We start from the raw sequence: 19724 nt of genomic DNA, 5'->3' as shown, positions 1-19724 counted from the left end.
TGAATAGTTTGAATTAAGAAGTCATCATAAGTAAATCTTGGATCATTATCTTTAGCTAAAGTTAGATCAACATTTTTTTTAAACTCAAAGAAACACAACCTGGCCTATGGAAAGAACAAGCACACTGGATGATCTAGTAGCACCTTTTTTTGTTGATAGCAAAATGATGACCTTGAGCAAAATATTTAGTTTCCTTAGACTGCCATTTTCTCATCTTTAAAATGATAGTATAAGACTAAATTGAGTTTCTCTTTGTTTTCTTTCAGAATTTGGTACTTTAGATTCCAATATACTATGTAGAATTTTGAGAATTAAATGCTTTAATGAATGTAAAATATTTAAGAGAATGTCTAGCATATCATAAGCAATAAATGTGAGTTGTTACCATTGTAATTATAATTATACATTAAGTTGTTTTTAGTTAGTCTTAACAGAATTCTTTTGAAAAAACTGTGCTATGTGTGTTCGAATACTGTTTCTAACATTAAAGGTAGAATTCAGAGGCAAATGGGTTAAGATATGTTTTCTGTTTTCATATCTATGTTTTTAAAGGTTTTCATCTATATTGGAGTGAGTTATCCGAGGTTCTGTTTTACATAATGCAACATGTTATTTTAAAGAGAATAAATGTAAATAGTGGCTGCATTTGCAGAACAAAGTCAGGGAAGCAAGTGATTAACAATTAATCTACAAATTGCAAAACCAACTTCCAAACCTGATCTTAGTGAAGAATTACATTTAATTTAATGTATTTACCTTTGTATTTATTTACCTAGCCTCGGTAGATAATGTTAGAAAAGTTATAGGACTGGAGTTTACTTTATATTAAGCATAGCTTACTGGCCTTCTATGTTTCAGGTTAAGCTTAAATAGCACTATTAAATCATAAAATAAATAATGTAGATCATTCTCCCCTCCCAAATTTGGTTGTGATTTGAAAAAAATGAATATGGAATATAGATTTATGAATCTGACAAAAATCAAATGAGAAAATAATAAAAACATAGAACAGATATGAAAATTAAAAATCAGAATGAAAGGTTAGATTTATTAGGAGGTAATATGAGCCCTAAGGCTCAAGAGGATTCTTAAATCTAGAGGATCTAAGGGGATCTTCTAGATGCGACTGACCAGATCAAAGAGAGATCTGAATAGAGAAATATGGTGTTCTAATTTTTTGTTGACATGTTGGTGCCACAAGCAGTTGACACTTGTTGTTGGTACTCACCCGTCAGGCCCAGCTAGATTTGGCATCTCTCCTCCACATCTCTTGTAGATCTTTTCTGAGGTGTGGATTAAGAAACAGGGTGAACTCCAAAGTATCTAGACCCCTATCCATTTTGATTCATCTTATATTCATCCTAGGCAAGGCTCTTGAAATAACTCAGTTCTGAGAACTTTATTCTTCTTAAGGGAAGCATAAATTCAAAGCTAAAATTGTGTAAGAGAGGTATTGTAATGATATAAAACTTAAATAGCCAAGAACTGAAGCAAAGATTTGATGTACTGATTTCAGGAAAAAGGAAAAAGAAAAAGCTGGTTCAACAGCACTGGATTGAGATCAAGCAATATTGAGACTTGCAAATGCTGTGCATGAGAGCAATACTTAGGTTCACTGAATAAAGTCAACAGAGAAAATACATAATTATGCCACAATATACTGAGTGAGTGAGTGGAAGTCTCCTAGTTGTGTCCGACTGTGACCCCATGGACTGTAGCCTGCCAGTCTCCTCTGTCCATGGGGATTCTCCAGGCAAGAATACTGGAGTGGGTTGCCATGCTCTCCTGCAGGGGATCTTCCTGACCCAGGGATCAAACCTGTATCTCCTGCATTACAGGCAGATTCTTTACCATCTGAGCCACCTGGGAAGTCTTACCCCAAATTTGTCACCACCTAAACAGCATGGCAGATAAAAGAAACTTCAGTATCATATTAGTAATGTTTATTATAGAAAGACATTTGTAGGTTATCAAACATAGTACATGGAAGGAAATTTGAAGAATGACTGTAAGAAATGTCTAAGTATTAGAACATCTCCTTGTGAAATATGTGTTCTTCATTCATATATTTTTGTAACAAAGCCAAGATTTAATCTGATATAACTTCACATAAATGACTTCCTGAAAAGAATGATCTTGAGGGAAATCTTTAAGAAAAAATTTAAATCTTTTATTCAGTGTAGCCACATTAATCAATTCATATCAAAAGACTTGGCTTCTTAAATCCCGAAGGAAATGGTTTTTGAACAATTAAAAAAACCAAATGAATCTTAAGTTATCCTGAGAGTTAATGTTTTGCTTAGAAAGCTTGTGTGGGAGAGAAGGTGGTTCAGATCAAGTCATTTGGTTTTTGTGTATTTGTTTTGATTGGAGCATATTTTGCTAATAAAGATCTTGGACAGAGTTGCCTACTATGTCTATGTAACCAAAACAATATGATGAAAAATAAGGTTTTTTTATTCCTTGTCCAGATGTTTTAAAAATATCCAGGTGTTTAACATCACACAGAGAAAATATAAAGATGATTAACCAAATGTTTTACTCTTTTACTTTGATGTTTACTACTATATTGCATATTTAGCCAATTGGCAGTGCTTTTAGGAATTTGAATTTGACACAATAGATTTTTGTGTCAAGACATATTTTCTGAGAAAGAAGGGATATTTAGTTATGATATTTACTTGCTTTTGTTTGGTCATGATTTGATGGTTTCCTCTTTTGGTCATTTGAGAAAAATGATATGACATTATTTGACTGCTGTGGTATCTTACTGTATTTCTTTTAGGTCATCTTATCTTATGGTGTGGCCTCAGGTTTAATTTATGGAGCGCTTCTAATACTCCTTCAGAATAAAGCTGTTCTTCGGGCAATTCCTCAAATTTTCCAAAGGTGGCATCTGAGATTTATCTAAACCAGGAGGTTTCTTGGCCCTCATTTTTTCTTTAGCCCCAGCAATGACAAAGAGCAATGGCTGCTTCAATTGGATGTAAGAAGAACACTTAGGGTTTGTCTCAGAAGAATCAAAGATTTCAGATCTTCTGAAAGATTGTTTGTACTCTTAGGGGGTCTTAAGAGGGGTCAAATGGCTTCTAAGAGTTCCTTAGCTAGATGGTTACGGGCTTGTATTAGGGAGGCGTATGTAGTTAAGGTAAAGAGGCTCCTAGGGTTTGTAAAGCTCATTACACTAGGACTTTAGCTGTTTCTTGGGCAGAGAGGTCGAAGGCTTCCACATTGGAAATTTGCAAGGTGGCCACCTGGGCTTCTCTTCATACTTTTCATAGTATTATCTCTTGGATGTAGTCTCTTCTACAGATTCAGCTTTTGGTGGGAGGTTGCTTGTGAGCCAGAAAAGAACAGTGAAGAAAAGAAAGACTTGTAGTTCCCACTCAGAGCTGCCAACAAGGCAAGTTGCTTTGTAGTGCACACAATGGGAGCCTATGAAGACCAATTTGGGTGTGAAAGTGGATGTCACAGAGAAGTACTGCCAACCTCTACTCTCTATGAAAGAAAGCAGCAGTGTGGAAGCTAACCAGAAGTGTAAAATGAACCACAGCGAACTCCGTAGGGAGAGGCTGTTCTGCAGCTGGCATCCCTGTGACCCTCTGCACTCTACTGAGGGCCTTAATCTGGGCATGCTCTTAAAGAAACCACTGTTGATTGCATGCAAATAACTACACTTTAAAACGATGAGCCAAAAATGGGCTACCTTTTCTAGACAATGTTAATAAGTGTATAGAATGTCCAATATTAATTTTAGATAGGTGAAATAATTTATTAAATGTTCAAAGAGCTCATAACCTTTGACAGTGTCAAATTTTGAAATTGACCATTTTGAATTCCAAACAAAAATAAAAATGCCACAATCTGTTAAAATCGTGAGATATCCTACTAGTCTAGATTCAGTATTACTAATCCTGCCTTAAAATAATCCTTTTGGCTTCTCTGTATAGGATTAAATTTTTAAAAATCTTTTTAATTGGGAGGGGGGAAGATTATGCTATATAGGTTATCATAACTGCTCAATAGTTCTTTTTCTATCTTACTATAGAATTGCTCACCAGCAAAAGAAGTGTTGGGAAGCTTATCTTATTTTTTAATTCATTTTGAAAATAGGCAGATGGTTTTTGTAAACATCAAAGCCCATTACTTTGAGTGAATAAACATAATGTATTTGGAAATGAAATGATAAATACAAGATAATTAAACTTTTTCATGTTTTAAACTATAGCTACACAATGACAAATAGTTATTTCCAAGAACAGATCTGTAAAACTTGTACTTTGAATTAATGTTATTTTTCCAGGGTAACTATCTTTTACATCAGTTGTTTTTATGATCTATTTATAGAAAAGTAAAGTAACATTAGAATCCAAGTGTTACCTCTTCATGTCATTGACAACTTGATCTTTATTATTTTTTCTTTTTTAAAAAATATTTTTTGAGTAATAGTCCAGGCCTACAGTAAAATTTTTAAACAAGTTAAAAGAATATATGGTTAAAATGAAGTCTTTTTCCAATCGACTTGAAAAATAACACAAATCATGTCATACTCTATAGAAATCCTTTTTTATTAACAATTATGTAGAAACACCTCATATTCAGAAAAACAGCTGAATAGTTTTCTATGGCTGTATGTACCATAATCACCTACACATTGTTTTTTTCCTCTTCATTTTGCTTCCACAAACAATGATGTGGCAGATTTCTTTGAACTATGTCTTATGTGTCCTCATGTATATCTGGACAGTAATTTTCTAAAGTGGAATTGCCAAGTAAAAAGCAATGATCATAGAGAGGATGAAAAGGCAAGACATAAATTGAGAAAAATATTTGCAAAATACACATCTGATAAAGGTCATGTATCCAAAATATACAAAGAACTCTTAAAATTCAACAGGACAACAAAAAACTCAGTTTAAAAATGAGCAAAAGATCTGGAGAGCTCACCAGAGAAGATATACAGATGGCAAATAAGCATATGAAAAGATGCTCAGCATCATATGTCATCAGAGAAATGCAAATTGAAACAAGGAGATACCATTATGCTCCTACTAGAGTGGACAAAACCCAGAATACTAACACCACCAAATTCTAGCAAGGATGTGAAGCAACAGGAACTCTCATTCATTGCTAATAGGAATGTAAAATAGTATATTGTGGATGGTATTGTTTTATCTTATAAAGCTAAACATTGTCTGACACGATCTAGTAATCACACCCTAGGTATTTATGCAAATGAGTTGAAAACTTATGTCCACACAAAAACTAGCACATGAGTGTTTATAACAGTTTTATTCTTAATTGCCAAAAATTGGAAGGAGCTAAGTTGTCCTTCAGTAGATCAATGGATAAACTGTGGTACGTCAATACATTGGAATATTATTTAGTGATTTTTTTTTATAGAGGTATCAAGCCACACAGAAACATGGAGAACTTAAATGCAGCCTAAATGTATGTTGCTAAGTGAAAGGAACCAATTTGAAAAGCCTACATACTATACTATTCCAACTATAAGACAACCTGGTAAGCACAAGGATAGAGACAATAAAAGATCAGTGGTTGCTAGGGAGAATACAAAGGAGAGGAGAGGTATTATAGCACAGGTGATTTTCAGAGCAGTGAAATTAGCATGTGTGACACTAATGGTGGGTGCGTGACATTATGCATTTGGCAAAACTGTAGACCTGCACAACACAAAAAATGCACCCTAATGTAAATTATGGGCAAACTTAAAAAATTGTTTAGCTAATAATAATCTATCCATGTTGGTTCATCAGTTGTAACAAATATCCCACCCCAAATTAAGATGTGAACCGTAGGGGAAACTGAGGGCAGAGCGAGAGGAAGTATATGGGAACCTTGCACTTTCTGCTCAGATTTTCTAGAAAACTAAAACTGTTCAAAAAGCTAAAGTCTATTAATGTTTTTTTTTTTTTTAAGTATGCACATTGAGAGAGAATGCTGAGCCAGTTTGTCATATCTATTTCAACTAACAGTATTTTTGTTACACAGAATTGTTTTACAGCTTCTCTGTCCTTCTGAAAAGTCTCTACCTTGTATCTTTTGAAAAAAAAATTCTATATTTTCCTTCATAACCTTTTAGTTTCAGTTTTCTTTTTTTAAAAATCTGCTTAATCTGGATTTTATTTAAGCATTGAAACTGATCCTTATTAATGACACTATCTTCTGCAAAAGATGTAATAAAACGCAAGCCACAGAGAAAGCATTTTAGGTTATGTGGTATAACACTGATCTAAAACCTCATCTATGTTGTGATGTGTGTTCAGAAATGAAGCAGGATTCCTCAACTGCAGTCCATGGCCCCTTGAGGACCATGAATGTGTTTTACAAGAAGGCCTGGGAATCTCCGTAACACGTGTGGGTGTGTGTGCGTGCACTCCATCATATTGTGTATTTTGGATGAAGTGTTCTGTCACTTTAATCAAGTTCTCAGAAGTGTTCACAAATCCAAAATGATTTAGAAACACTAGAATTGAGGGAAACTTTTCCTCAGACAAAATTTCTTAAAAGGATGTTATCAACTACCAGATGGAATATTTACCTCTTAAGAGAATGTTTCTGTGAATTGTATTACTTAGGAATCATTCATAATTAAGCTCATAGAACCATATATAGAAAAAACAAGTAAAAACCCCACATATTTTCCTCATGACTATACTTATCAGGAGGAGCCCTACTGATAAGAATCACTGATATTTGGAAATTTGTTTGCCCCGGACGTAAAGAGAAAATGCCTCTTAAGATGATTAAAATAAAAGAAAAATTGATCATGGTGTACCATTCATCATCATATATCAAATCTAAGTGAAACCAAAAGATAATTGCTAAGTCATTCATATCAAATTAAACTATAATTACTAGAACCATAATAGAAAATGGAAATACTTCTTTTTGGCATATTTATTCATTATATTTTGGTATTTTTTTTTCCCATGGAAATAATTTTTTAATTCTAAAAAGTGAAAGTTGAGGGAGTATTTTCATTTTCTTAGTTTCCATTTTAGAAGCTAGAGATCATTTCTTATCTGTCTCAGTGTTTGTGTTTTTCCAATGAGTTATTGATAAATTCATTAAGAGTATAACTTTTCTTGATATTCTGGTGTTTATCCAACATGCTTTTGTTCTCGTTTTAAAATATGAAATATTAATGTGTTAAAGAAGACCACCAGCTTTTAAAGTAGTACTTTGGAATTTAACATTTTAAATGAACAAGGAAATTAATATTTAGTTTGTACTTAATTTATCCTACATTATTAAAATGAAAATGAATTAATTATAAAAGGATATGATTTTTACAGATTATATATACATGCATGTACATGAAATATGAATATAAATAGAATATAAATTCCATCCAGTTGTATGTATAGAAAAAGACTGTATTTTGATTCTGTCATTATCATAATGGAGATATCACCCTACATCTTTTGGACTATGTTCTTTGTATCTTGATGTGTGTGTGTGTGTGTGTGTCTGTATTGTGGATAGAACTTTTTCTACATAATTAGTAACTTTAACCTACTGATCACAGTGGTTTGTTTTCCTTAATGTCTGTTTGTGTGTTTATTTCCTTTTCTATTGCGTAGGAATTTGGGAGACATCCAATAGAGAATTTGTAATAGAGAAACCTGGAACAAATGAGACCAGAATTCCTTCAGAGCAGCTGCTACCAGTAACAGAGGTAAGCGAAGAGAAAAATGAGTGGTGGTTTTTTCCTCATATGTAATAACATCCTCATTTTCCTGTGACTCCGTTATGAATCAGAACATCTTGATTTTTACCCATTGCCACTAAAAAAAATAATAATTCCTGGTTGAAAATTGGCTTGCAAATTTAGATGAAAATTGAATTTAGTGGGAACACTGCTCTGTTGCACGTGTTCCGTGGAAGCAGTAGGCAGCTGGCAGTGAAGAGGTCTTTGTTCTCATCCCAACTCACGGATTACACCTTGAGAGTCTGGACAAGTCATAGACAATTGTTGAAAAGTGACAAAGTGGTAATTAAAAAGGGAAGGAACAAGGAAAGAATAGTTTGAACTGGCCTCTTATTTTAGTGTGCCCCGCAGGTCCCTGTTTTTTCTCAGATCCATCGTCACTCTTCCTCTAGTCCCTTCTGTATTTTAGAGAAAAACAGCTTCCGGGTGTTCTTGCTTTCTGGACCTGGGAAGGTCTGGCCAGTGAAAAGCACTGAGGGGAGACTGGAGGGTAGATGTTGGAGAGAAATCGGGGGATTCCTCCCCCTCGCTCTGTGTTGGGGAACATCTCCAAGAGTAGCTGTGACTCCTTCTCCTCCACGCTTCTCCCCACATACAGTCCTCTCTCTGGTTTCTGGTCCACAGGGCAGGTCGGCCCCTTTCACTCATTGTGACATTGTGGGATCTTTAGTGGCAGCATGCAGAATCTTCTAGTTGTGATGTGCAAACTTTTGGTTGCAGCATGTGGGATCTAGATCCCTTACCAGGGATTGAACCTGGGCTCCCTGCATTGGGAGCATGGAGTCTTAGCCACTGGACCACCAGGGAATCCCTATACATCGTGTTTTAATAAAAAATCAGAGTAGATATTAAGAAATTAGCATTAGGTGATAGAAGAAAGGGATTCGCTGGGATGCTCCTTGGCACACAGAACAGAAAACCATATTATTTCCTCTTCTTTCTTTGATCAACTAGTAAATGTTCTGCATTCTAACTGGAATGTCTATGATTCCAAACATCAGTGGGAAGAGTAGAAGTAAGCCAGTGATGTCTTATGTAAATAAATAGGCTTCTAGGAGGAGATTTGAGTAGTAAATGTTTTCAGTTTTCTTTTTAAGAGCAGCTATTAATGTTCTTGCTTTTCCATGTTTTGAAAAGATACCTTCAAAGGTATTAAAATCACATATAAATGACCATGGACAAAGGTAATCATTATGGCACACACACATCACCACAAAGTCACTGTGACCATGGCAATTAATGGCAATTTTCCCCATAACATATTTCCTTGAGTGCATGAATGAATGATTTTAATGAATAGACATTCCCTGGTCTGGGAACAAAAAAGCAGAGTTTTATTGTTGTTGTTAATTTTTATGAAAATAGGTTCCTTTTCATATTTCTATCATAAATGTGTCTCAAGAAAATACCTATATGGCACGGGACTACACGCATGGAACTTGCAAAGTTTCACTTAGGAGAAAAGAAACTATATGAGCTGAGTAGATTCAATGGTTGATTCATTTTATGTAATAAAAAGATGAGAGATATCTTTAAGCAGGCCCTATGATGCTAAAGGTCCAAACTTTAGAAAGAATATGAAAAATACATTTTAATTATAGGCATAATGAGAAGGAGAGCCACTTTTACTGATTAGGGAGTTAGGGAATCATAGAATTTTAGCTCTAGAAGATAAATCACCTTTATTTGTTCTGCATATACAAAAAGCATTAGATTAATGCTTAGTGAGAATTTTGTATACAAGAAAATTAAGCTAATGATCATAATCTCAGTAATTTTAGACTGAAAGGAACTATAGAAATCACTCAATTCAGCTCTTTTATTTTTCTAACAAAAACCTTGAGATCCAGAAAAATAAGTAATTCAGTTAGAAATATCAAGCCTAGAGTCTTCTGATGTTGGGGGTAGGTAAATTATTGCTGTTAGCAAGATCACACTAAAGAAGGAAAAGTTTAGTACTAAGCATAGATTCAGCCTACTATCCATAATATATTTACACGTTAGAGAATATTAGAGGGCTTGAGGGAAATATCCATTTGTAAATATATTGCCACAAGAGCCAAAGACCAAAAGAAAAACAAAAACAACACCGGCCTCCACGCCAGCCTTTCCCACTGCCCACATAGAGAGCAATGCAAATTATTTTAATTCCTCATTTTCTGGAACAAAAGTAGTGATGCTTACCACTTCGTGGGTGGAGAAACAAAATAAAGCTCTACAGCAATAAAAATCTAGAAACAAGCAGTGGTATATTTTCTCCAAGAAATTTATTTCTTATTGCTATTTTTTTGGCTTGTCTGGATTTCTGACATTGAAAAAGAAATAAAAGATTGAATATTAAATGCCGTCTTATGTCACAATACTTGTTAACAATAAACTATAAAAAAGACTATAAAAATCTAATTTAGACTTTATTAAATATATTGAATTTAAAGGTTGCTTTACGTGATAAATAGTAAGTGGAACTTTCAGCTCTCATAAAGATGGTTTTATTGAACTATATTTAAGAAATTAAATTTTGAAAAAAAAAGTTTTTGATTAAATCCACTGATGAATTAAATTGAAATGTCAGTATATTACTGTGTGTAAAGAATGCACATGTTTTGTATATTGCTTTATTCACTGGGTAATATTTTTAGGTTATAAGAATGGCTTTTACAGTTTATCAAAGAATACCTATATTCAACATGCTGAATGAAAGCAATGCTTTTATATCTAGAAACATTTGTTGTTAAGATTAATATAACTGCATATAAATTTATATTTCAGGCTACTTTATTAGATTTTGGCTGGAGAAGTGCATTTATAAAAGTATCTCTTCCCACGGCACGTTGTATAACAACAGCCATTGAAGATTTTTCTGCAAAGATTCTCCAGCAGGAACAGAATGAAAGGTCTTCAACTCTGAGCTATGCTTTGAACCTTGTAAATGTCCAGCAAGTTTGGCAAGATAGCTATGTGGTTCCTGAAGCAGACCAACCAAAGAAAATTGCAAAGGCAAGTGTTAAATGAAATCCTTTCAAATTAGATTGGCATATGAGATTTTTTCTTCATATAAACCACTGCAAAGGGAACCAACAGAAAAATGATGGGATCTCTTGGGAAACCCTTGGCACTTGACCCAGTACCATGTTTTTCTAGTATCCATGGACCACTGTGCTAACAAAAAGGACTTAAACCTGCTGCCACCTTTTTGCTCCATGAATCTGAAGCAACTAAAGAGAGGGCCTCTGTGACTTCCTGGGGACCTGGGAAACTGCCTGTTTGGGTGATACCTTTGAATGACCACCCCCCAGGAGAAACTTAGGAGGTTGAAGGAGTTGTTGTCTTTTATCAGTTTGGGCAACCTTTAAATCTTGACTTACAGCTTAGTAAACATTCCATTAGCATCAGTCTTACATCTGTGTTTTGAGAGTCACAGAACATAGTGAGAAAACAGGAAGTAGTTATGGAAATGGAGAAATGTAGTTACTCAATATTAAGTCTATGGTGGGGTCAGCAACCCATCATTGAAATGTTTTTGAAAGAGAGTTTTCAAAAGTGACCTTAATCCCCCACTGCCACCTGAAGCTTCAGAACATTCCCCAGAAACACTGTTGGCCTCTCTGGAGAGGAGGCAAGTGAGTCTTTTCATCCATCCATCCATCATACCTTCTTTGCTGTTAAGAAGGAGTAAATTCATAATAACTAGTGAAACACTAAGCGCATCACTCCTAAAAGCTTAGTCTATCAATAAGAATATGCTACGTGAGATTGTTTCTGATGCTCTTAGATTATTTAAGTTAAACTGATACAGCTTCATTTATATGGGGTGATTAATTTAAAAAAATAAAAACTTTTATGACAGTTTAGCAAAAAAAAACAGGGAATAAGTTAAAAATAATGCAATCATGGATACATATTTTCTGAGTTCAATTAACTACAAATAAAAGTACTGTCATGGAAGGCTATTTCATGAGTTTTTCATAATGTCTCTCTGGCAAGCATAAGGTTTGAAGTTTATATAGAGAGAAGCATCATTTTGGTATTTCTTTATTTGACGTAAAACATTTAACTTTCTACCACTGAGACATCGATTATTATAAAGTTGTGTCATTATATTTATGTTTGATGCCAAATTCATTATTTTGGAATTTAGTCTCCTGTACATAAATTACATGGCACTGTCAGAATACAAATAACTCAGTGCTACATTTATTTCTCCCTAGTTTTGTTCTGACATCATGGAAAAACTTGACATAATGCTTCCACTGGCTCTGGCATGCAGAGATGATTCTTTTCAGGAAATTAGAGCAAACTTTGTGGAGGCCTGTTGTAAAGTGGCAACAGCTGTCCTGGCCAGACTGCAAGAGAGAAGCAAGGAGTTTCCCTCCAAAGCACCCCTGAAAAACCTGCACACGCTGCTCTCCACGGCTGTGTATGTCTTCCAGCATTTTATGCAATATGATCGTGTGATGAAAGAAAATGCTAAGAAGTGAGTGTCATTTATACTAAGTTGATGGCCATGCTTACAGTATCATCTAATCTTTGGGTATCACAGAAGTGGAATCTTGATCATGGTATTTGAGAAGGAGAAAATAATCATTAACATGGTGAATTATCTTCATTTGTCTTGACTAGGAAATTTCAAAAAGGTAGAGCATAGTTGTATTAAATCAGATATACAGATAGTAAGAAAGATACGTATTCCCTTTGAAGGCCCATTGGGACAACCTTTGCATTTCCCAGACTCTCTAGTCTGGAGGAACTATTTTCAGCATGCTGTTATGACATGACCAAACAAAGCCTTTCCATTCCACAAGGCCCATTGTACAGATTACACTGAAAAGGAGAAATAAACTTCTCCCTGTCACACAAAACAATATTTGTGGAAAATGCCCTTCTCTTTGGTTCCTAGACCAACTAGATGTTAGGAGCTGGCCTAGAGAAGAGATGCATTTCTGACTGTTCTTGTGACCAATGTAACCATATCTCAGAACACCCATTTCATAGACGCTGTCCTTCGTATCTGAAAAGGAAGCATTGACCATCTCAATTCTCAGGTATTAGTGGTCCAAAAAGACCAAATGTTTTCTGGCTAGAGAACAGAAATGACCAGATGTATAATCACATGGTCTATCTGGCTTCTCTTGTACTCTCTAGAAGACCCCACAGCCCTCTGCAAAGGGGACGTGTAGATGGGACGCTCCAGTGTGAGCCCAAGAATCTAGTCTGTATTCCTTATTCAGCCTTTGCAGTCCTTTTCTAGTAATGAGAGGAAGCATAAGAGAGTGTACTAAAAATAGCTAGAGATAAAAGTAAATTTGGCTTGATGTAGGATATAACTATGATATTTCTTTAATTCCCTTAAGTAGTCAGATGTTGTGATTCATACTTGAATTTATAAACAAAATGTGCCAGCAGTCCCTTTATTTCTGTAGAATATTGTAAAACAGTTTATGAGATAATTGACAGCTACAAAATTACAATTTTTAAAATAAAAAGACTGTGTTTGTGGGACGTGTGATAGCTTTATAAAAGTTGGTTCTGACAAATGCATGTTGTTCTCTGTAATAACGATAACCTAATGCCTAAATAATGCACTGATCTCTAATAATAGGCTTACAAAGAATACTTTGATTTTTGAATGATGTATTGACAATGCAGTTTGTCTCAAGTTGAAGCGCATATTTGCGGAACAGCAGATGTACGTTTTCAAAGAACTTGCAAAACAAAGACCAGCTTTTTTTTTTTTTCTTTTTGGAAAGTGAATGGGGATGCAGACTTCAGCATTAGGAGGAAATGAATGATTGATATCTAATAATCAAAACCATTTGTAGTACTGGAGATTGTTACCTCCTACTGCACAGGCCTTAAATCTCTGTCTCTTTGATCATTCCCTCTGAACAGACCCATATTCCTGGTGCCTGTCCAACGATACCAGGAATTCATCAACAGTCTGCAGTTTCAGGTTACGGACTACTGCGTCAGAGTTTGTGCTACAAGCATTTTACAGGACGCTGAGAGCCACCACTGGGATGACTACAAAGCTTTTTATGAGGTGTGAAGTTAAGTTTACTATCCCTCCTTTTTACACAAATATGTTTTACTGCCTACCTGCTTTCTGGCTAATTAGAAACATGAGCTTGGCATTACTAACACACGAAGGCTGTTAGGATAATATTTTTTAAATATTGAATTTATACTTGGAAAAACACTGTTCTTAAAAACCTGAAATAATTAGAACACTCCTTCTGCTTAAAAGTAAAAATAACTTAATTTGAGCTGCAGTGTTTCTGTGCTATATAATAAGTTGGAATATAATGGGATACAAGTAAAACTCAAGGAGAAAACGATGCCACAGTATAATACTACAACCTACTACAACCTTGTATTGTTTTCAAAGGGACCAGTAAGAGGTATCCTTGCACTTTTTTCTTGTTCTATATTTCCATCTGTGTTTGATAAATATTTTTTATTAAACAGCTTTATTCTTTTTATACTTATTTTCCCTTCTTATTGTGTGTTCTTATGAGTGTACTTTAAGACCCATCTGATCATTTATAGCTTACCTATTTTCATTTAACCCATGTTTTGAAATCCCAAATTTCTACTGAATTAAAGCCTAATGATTCCTAGTGCCACCAAAACCTGGATCAATTAAAATTATTCATCATCAGGCTTCATTAGTTCCCCTTCCTCTGAATCCCATTGATTACACACAAAGCACAATATTTGAAATCCCTTGAAGTGGATTTCAGAGCAGAGTGAATGAAACATTTATAATATCTTAATCAAGATAATCAACATTTTCAAAATGTCATCAGTGAAGCCCACCTTCTGTAGTTTTTCCAATGTATGCCTTCCTCCATATTGAAGCTTGTGATTTTGTTTCTTGATTGTCCTGCTAACTGTGGAGTATTGAGAAAAACCGAGTGGAGTTTTGTTCAGTGAACTCACTCCTGTCACCTTGCTGACACCATGGCTCCATTTATGCGGGGGTTATTATCATAATAAATGTTGTCACAACAGAGAGGAGCAGCTTAGAAGCTTTTTAAAAGGGCTTTCCACGTTTTCTAAGACCATTTCATCTCTCCTTTAGAGCCCCTTCCCAGATACCTTTTCTTTCTGCAAAAGCATCTATATAGGGTTTTCCAAACCCGACGCACTTCAAACAGCAGCGAGCAGAATGAAAACGAGAAAGTGGTATGGTGCAGCTGGTAGCCTGAGATAAGAATAAAAGTATTGGTCTCCCCTCTCCTGGCCGCGTCCCAGCTCCCTTATTTGCCTTGAGGTAAACGGAGAGGTTGAAAATGAATTCATCTCATGTTTCAAACTATTTCAACGTGTCAGTGCGCTGATGAGCAATTTTATATGATGTTTCCATTGAAGAGCAGGTATCCTCTCACTATCCGTCCAACACAGGGATATTATGTTTCCTTTCATGCAAATTGAGAGCTGGAAGAGTCGTACAGTGTAAATAATAAGTAGATGCATTGAGAACCTGTTATTGAAGTTACCAAGTATTTAAAAGAAAAAAAAAAAAACCAACAAATTACCACATAACATGCAGCTCTTGGATCTTATGACAAGGCTTTAGCTTCCAAGACAGAAATAACGAGATAGCTAGCCTGTGATTACATGGTACTGTAGCTTCCATATACTTACATGGTCAGTAGTTACAATTTAATTGCAGAGTTAGCGATGGTTATTTATGCTCAGAAAAAAAATAGTGATACTGCTTTTCTGTTTACCAAAAATAAGAACCTTCTAAAAACAACACAGATTTTAAGTGGTTTTGATAACTGGAGTACCCGACATGATTTTATCCCGTTTACTACACCCCTCTCTCCTCCTCTCCCCATTATTCCAGCTGATTTGTGAAACAGGACTGGTAGGAATGTTTGAAGGGGCAAGGCGATGAAATCTGCCCGACTGGAGGTGGAGGGTAAGATAGAGATCTCGGGGGAATCCTATGACCATGTGCAGAGTGTAGTAAAGAAATAGTGAGAGAATTGATAAGATATGGAACAATATTTGCTCATGTGTTGTGATAACAAGTGAGCCCTAGATACATCATTTCCATTTTCTGATCTGTCAGGTTGAGAGGGCCAAAGACTTCAGTATCACTCTGATGAAGGGCTGGTCAGATGGCACAGTGGGCGTTCAAATTACATGTTTAAAATCTAGCTTTTAGTATACTTGACATCTGCTCAATTTTAGCAACTTGTGTTTTCTAATAGTCAGAGAATAAAGAATTGTCTGTTCAAAGATAATATTGAGTGGCTTATGTAATAAAGCCCAGCTGCTTGTTTCCTGATATATAATCTAAATAAAAGTTCACATCTGTTTGTATTATAGCGGGTCTACAAAAATAACAGATGTTTACTAGCAGAATACTTTTGAAATGACAACAAATAGGGAAACAGGTCAGAAAAATAAATGAATCACATTTAATTTAATGAAAGCCCTTGCATACATAGAAGCTATACACATTTTGAAGAAAATTGTGAGATAGATGACCAGTTTCGAATGTTTTTAAGTGAACATGAAGTTCATATTTTTAAAAGTCTTAAAAATAAGTATCTTTCACTTTGAGGGGAAGAAATAGGTGTGCCTAAAGTTATTTTTATTTTTTCATTTATTGCTCAAAGGTGGCTATTCAGGAGACTAGTTTTTTTATATTTTGAAAAATATGAGAAATCATGTTGGCCATGTTATTATGGGCACCCGCCTACTGACATGGAGGAAGTATAAATCATTCAGACCAGCCATGATATCAGCTGGGTTGGTTTTGCTCTACTTAACATACAACACAGAAAGTAATAAAGAAAATAAAGTGTTAAAATTCCTTTCTTACCTGAGGAAATTTTGTAAAGTATTCTTTATCACAGAACACACGACAAAGAAAATATAAGAAACTATGATTTGCAACTTCTGCATTAAATTTTTTTTTTCAACAGTTTTGACGTACATTTAGTCAGAAAATCGAAAGTGGCCAAAGTTCCCACCAGTTTGAACTTGACTTTTTGACATTTTGATATCCAAGTTTCCCACCCAACAAGAATAATTCTGCTCATTTATAAACTCCATTTGAAGGTCAATAGAGAATAACTATTGATTATTATGATTACAGTGACTACAAAAGTATTTAGTAATCAAAAAAATTACCAGGAGAATAATATGTAAGGAATATATACATAAGAAACTATCAAATTTAGGTATAGGAGAACTTCAGTTCAGTTCAGTCAGTCGTGTCCAAATCTTTGCAACCCCATGGACTGCAGCACACCAGGCCTCCCTGTCCATCACCAACTCCTGGAGCTTACTCAAACTCATGTCCATTGAGTCGGTGATGCCATCCAACCATCTCATCCTCTGTCGTCCCCTTCTCCTCCTGCCTTCAATCTTTCCCAGCATCAGGGTCTTCTTAAATGAGTCAGTTCTTTGCTTCAGGTGGCCAAAATATTGGCGTTTCAGCTTCAGCATCAGTCCTTCCAATGAATATTCAGGACTGATTTCCTTTAGGATGGACTGGTTGGATCTCCTTGCAGTCCAAGGGACTCTCAAGAGTCTTCTCCAACACTACAGTTCAAAAGCATCAATTCTTCGGCACTCAGCTTTCTTTATAGTCCAACCCTCATATCCATACATGACTACTGGAAAAACCATAGCTTGGACTAGATGGACCTTTGCTGGTAAAGTAATGTCTCTGCTTTTTAATGTGCTGTCTAGATTGGTCATAACTTTTCTTCCAAGGAGCAAGTGTCTTTTAATTTCATGGCTGCAGGCACCATCTGCAGTGATTTTGGAGCCCAAAAAAATCAAGTCTCTCACTGTTTCCACTGTTTCCCCATCTATTTGCCATGAAGTGATGGGACCAGATGCCATGATCTTAGTTTTCTGAGAACTAAGATAACCAAGGAGAACATTGGAATTGTTTAAAATGATGTTTGTTTGAGAAATATAAGTAGTGTGCGAAATAGAAATTTTAAGTCAAAGAGGATTACTTAAGAGATAAAATGAGAAGTTTTTCTCATTTAACTTTTGATATAGTAACGTAATCAGGATAGTTTTGGAAGAACACATTCTTCAAACTTCAAATAATCTATTTCAAGTATTCTTTTAATCTGGTCTGAAGAAAATGAGGAAACTCCTAGCACACCTCCCTGAGAGCCTGTTAACTAATTATTGATTGTAATTCACTTGAGGTGACCTTCTCATTTCTGCTTATTTCCCCTTGGCTTTGGCTGCTGTTGGGTCTCACTCTGTGGTCAGGGAAAATTTGACACAGGAAAGAGGTCTGTTGAGAGGTGGAAAGGAATGAGAACCTGGCCCTTTGGAAGTATAAAGTACTGTAAAAATACTAAGAAATGATGATACCATCTGCCTAGGCTTTACAAAATCTTGCAACATCAGATGATTTTAGGATGTGTTTCTAGTACTGTGTTGTTGAAACTCCACGGATGAAATAGCCTAATGTAATCATCTTTGGTGACCCCCACTTTGTTTTCATGCACGTTGATAAGTACACAGTATGCAAGTTTGTGTTTGCTCTTGTCATTTCATTGTAATGTGAAATCTAAACCATTTTTAAGATGATCTCAATGATGTTAATAATCCCAGGAGAATATACATACTTAATTTAAATGATTACCCTTTAATTTTAGAAGAATCAGCCTACTATCTTAGACTAAGTCTTGCTGACTTTGTTTAGCAGCTACAAAGATGATCATTTTAAGGTAAATTTTAAATTACCTACTCCGGACCAGGAGTAGGTAAATCAAGGCTACCCTAGGTTTGCTTTTGCTTGTGGTCTGGATTTGCACTAGAATATCTGGTCTCGTAATTGAAATAAAACGTATGTTTCTTTGTCAATAAGAATGTTTTACATCTTGTCAAAAATCTTTCTTGGTCATCTAGTGTGTCAAACTCTCCAGCTATTTCCTTTCAGCCTGAACTAATTAAATTCATAGGAAGCAAACTGACATTTGGTGAGATGCGATCCTCTTGTTTAATGTGTGGTGGTTTTGCCAGGGGGAAAGATGCTCCTTCTCGCTCCAGATGTGGCATTATTTCTTCTGGGCGCTTCATCACGACCTCTGGACCATCCTGCCCCCTAAATTAGCCCAGGAGATACTAGCGGAAGTGCTGGAGAAGTCTTTGGGTCTCCTGGCCTCCAGATATGCCCGGGCCCATCCCAGTTATAAGAGAACCCTACAGATAAGGTAATTGAAGTCGTGAAAACCGTTACTTTTCAAGAAAATGTTTGTCAGGTGTATAAAGCAGAATGTGCTTCTGAATCTCATGATGTAACTCCTTGTATATTTAACATGTTTCTAACATCTGAAAAGAAATCATATTTAATTCTCCTGAGATACTTAAGTGCAAATGTGGGACTTGAATCAAAATAGCTTTGTTCTTTTTTGTCCTTAAAATTGTATGTAAAACCCACTTTTTTTTCTAAAAAGTGAGTCAAGTTGTATTACAATCTAGGACATAGATATCCAAAGGTTAGTAAATAAGATAAACAGAAAAAATTAAAGTCCTGAAATGGAGAGGAAAGCTGCAGTGCTGTGATGAAGTAATTTGACTTTGAGATTCCAGCTAACCAGGGAATTTTACTTTCGGGTTTTTTTTTTTTTAATGCTTTTAAATATTGTAGTTCATCTTCATTAGGGAAACTCTTTTATCTAATCATTTTTCTCAATATATTCTAATTACTTCTTTCCTCTTTTCCTTTTCTTTTTATTATGTATTACTAAAAAATAGTTCAACAAAATGTGAAATCACAGAAAATGAGGAGCAGCAGTCATGAAGTCTTAAAGACTGAATTATAGGCTAATTCTAAAAGAAATCAGTCCTAAAGGAAATCAGTCCTGAATAGTCATTGGAAGGACTGATGCTGAAGCTAAAACTCCAATATTTGGGCCACCTGATATAAGAACTGAGTCATTGGAAAAGACCCTGATGCTGGGAACGACTGAAGGCAGAAAGAGAAGGGGACGAC

The 19724-nt window shown here is 35.3% G+C and overlaps 1 protein-coding gene across 1 annotated transcript in view; it reads left to right on the top strand.

The window, feature by feature from the left end:
* The window catches only part of KIAA0825 (KIAA0825 ortholog), a 423771-nt gene that overhangs the window by 132231 nt on the left and 271816 nt on the right, over positions 1 to 19724 (top strand). Inside the window, exons 7-11 of the mRNA XM_061152014.1 lie at positions 7608 to 7702; positions 10505 to 10732; positions 11944 to 12209; positions 13625 to 13775; positions 18752 to 18942. Coding sequence (XP_061007997.1) covers positions 7608 to 7702; positions 10505 to 10732; positions 11944 to 12209; positions 13625 to 13775; positions 18752 to 18942 — 931 coding nt within the window. The remainder of the gene's footprint in view (positions 1 to 7607; positions 7703 to 10504; positions 10733 to 11943; positions 12210 to 13624; positions 13776 to 18751; positions 18943 to 19724) is intronic.

Source organism: Dama dama, chromosome 9 (genome assembly GCF_033118175.1).
Source record: "Dama dama isolate Ldn47 chromosome 9, ASM3311817v1, whole genome shotgun sequence".
Lineage (NCBI taxonomy): Eukaryota > Metazoa > Chordata > Mammalia > Artiodactyla > Cervidae > Dama > Dama dama.
Note: the sequence above shows the minus strand (reverse complement) of the source record. Positions and strands in the feature narration are given on the sequence as shown.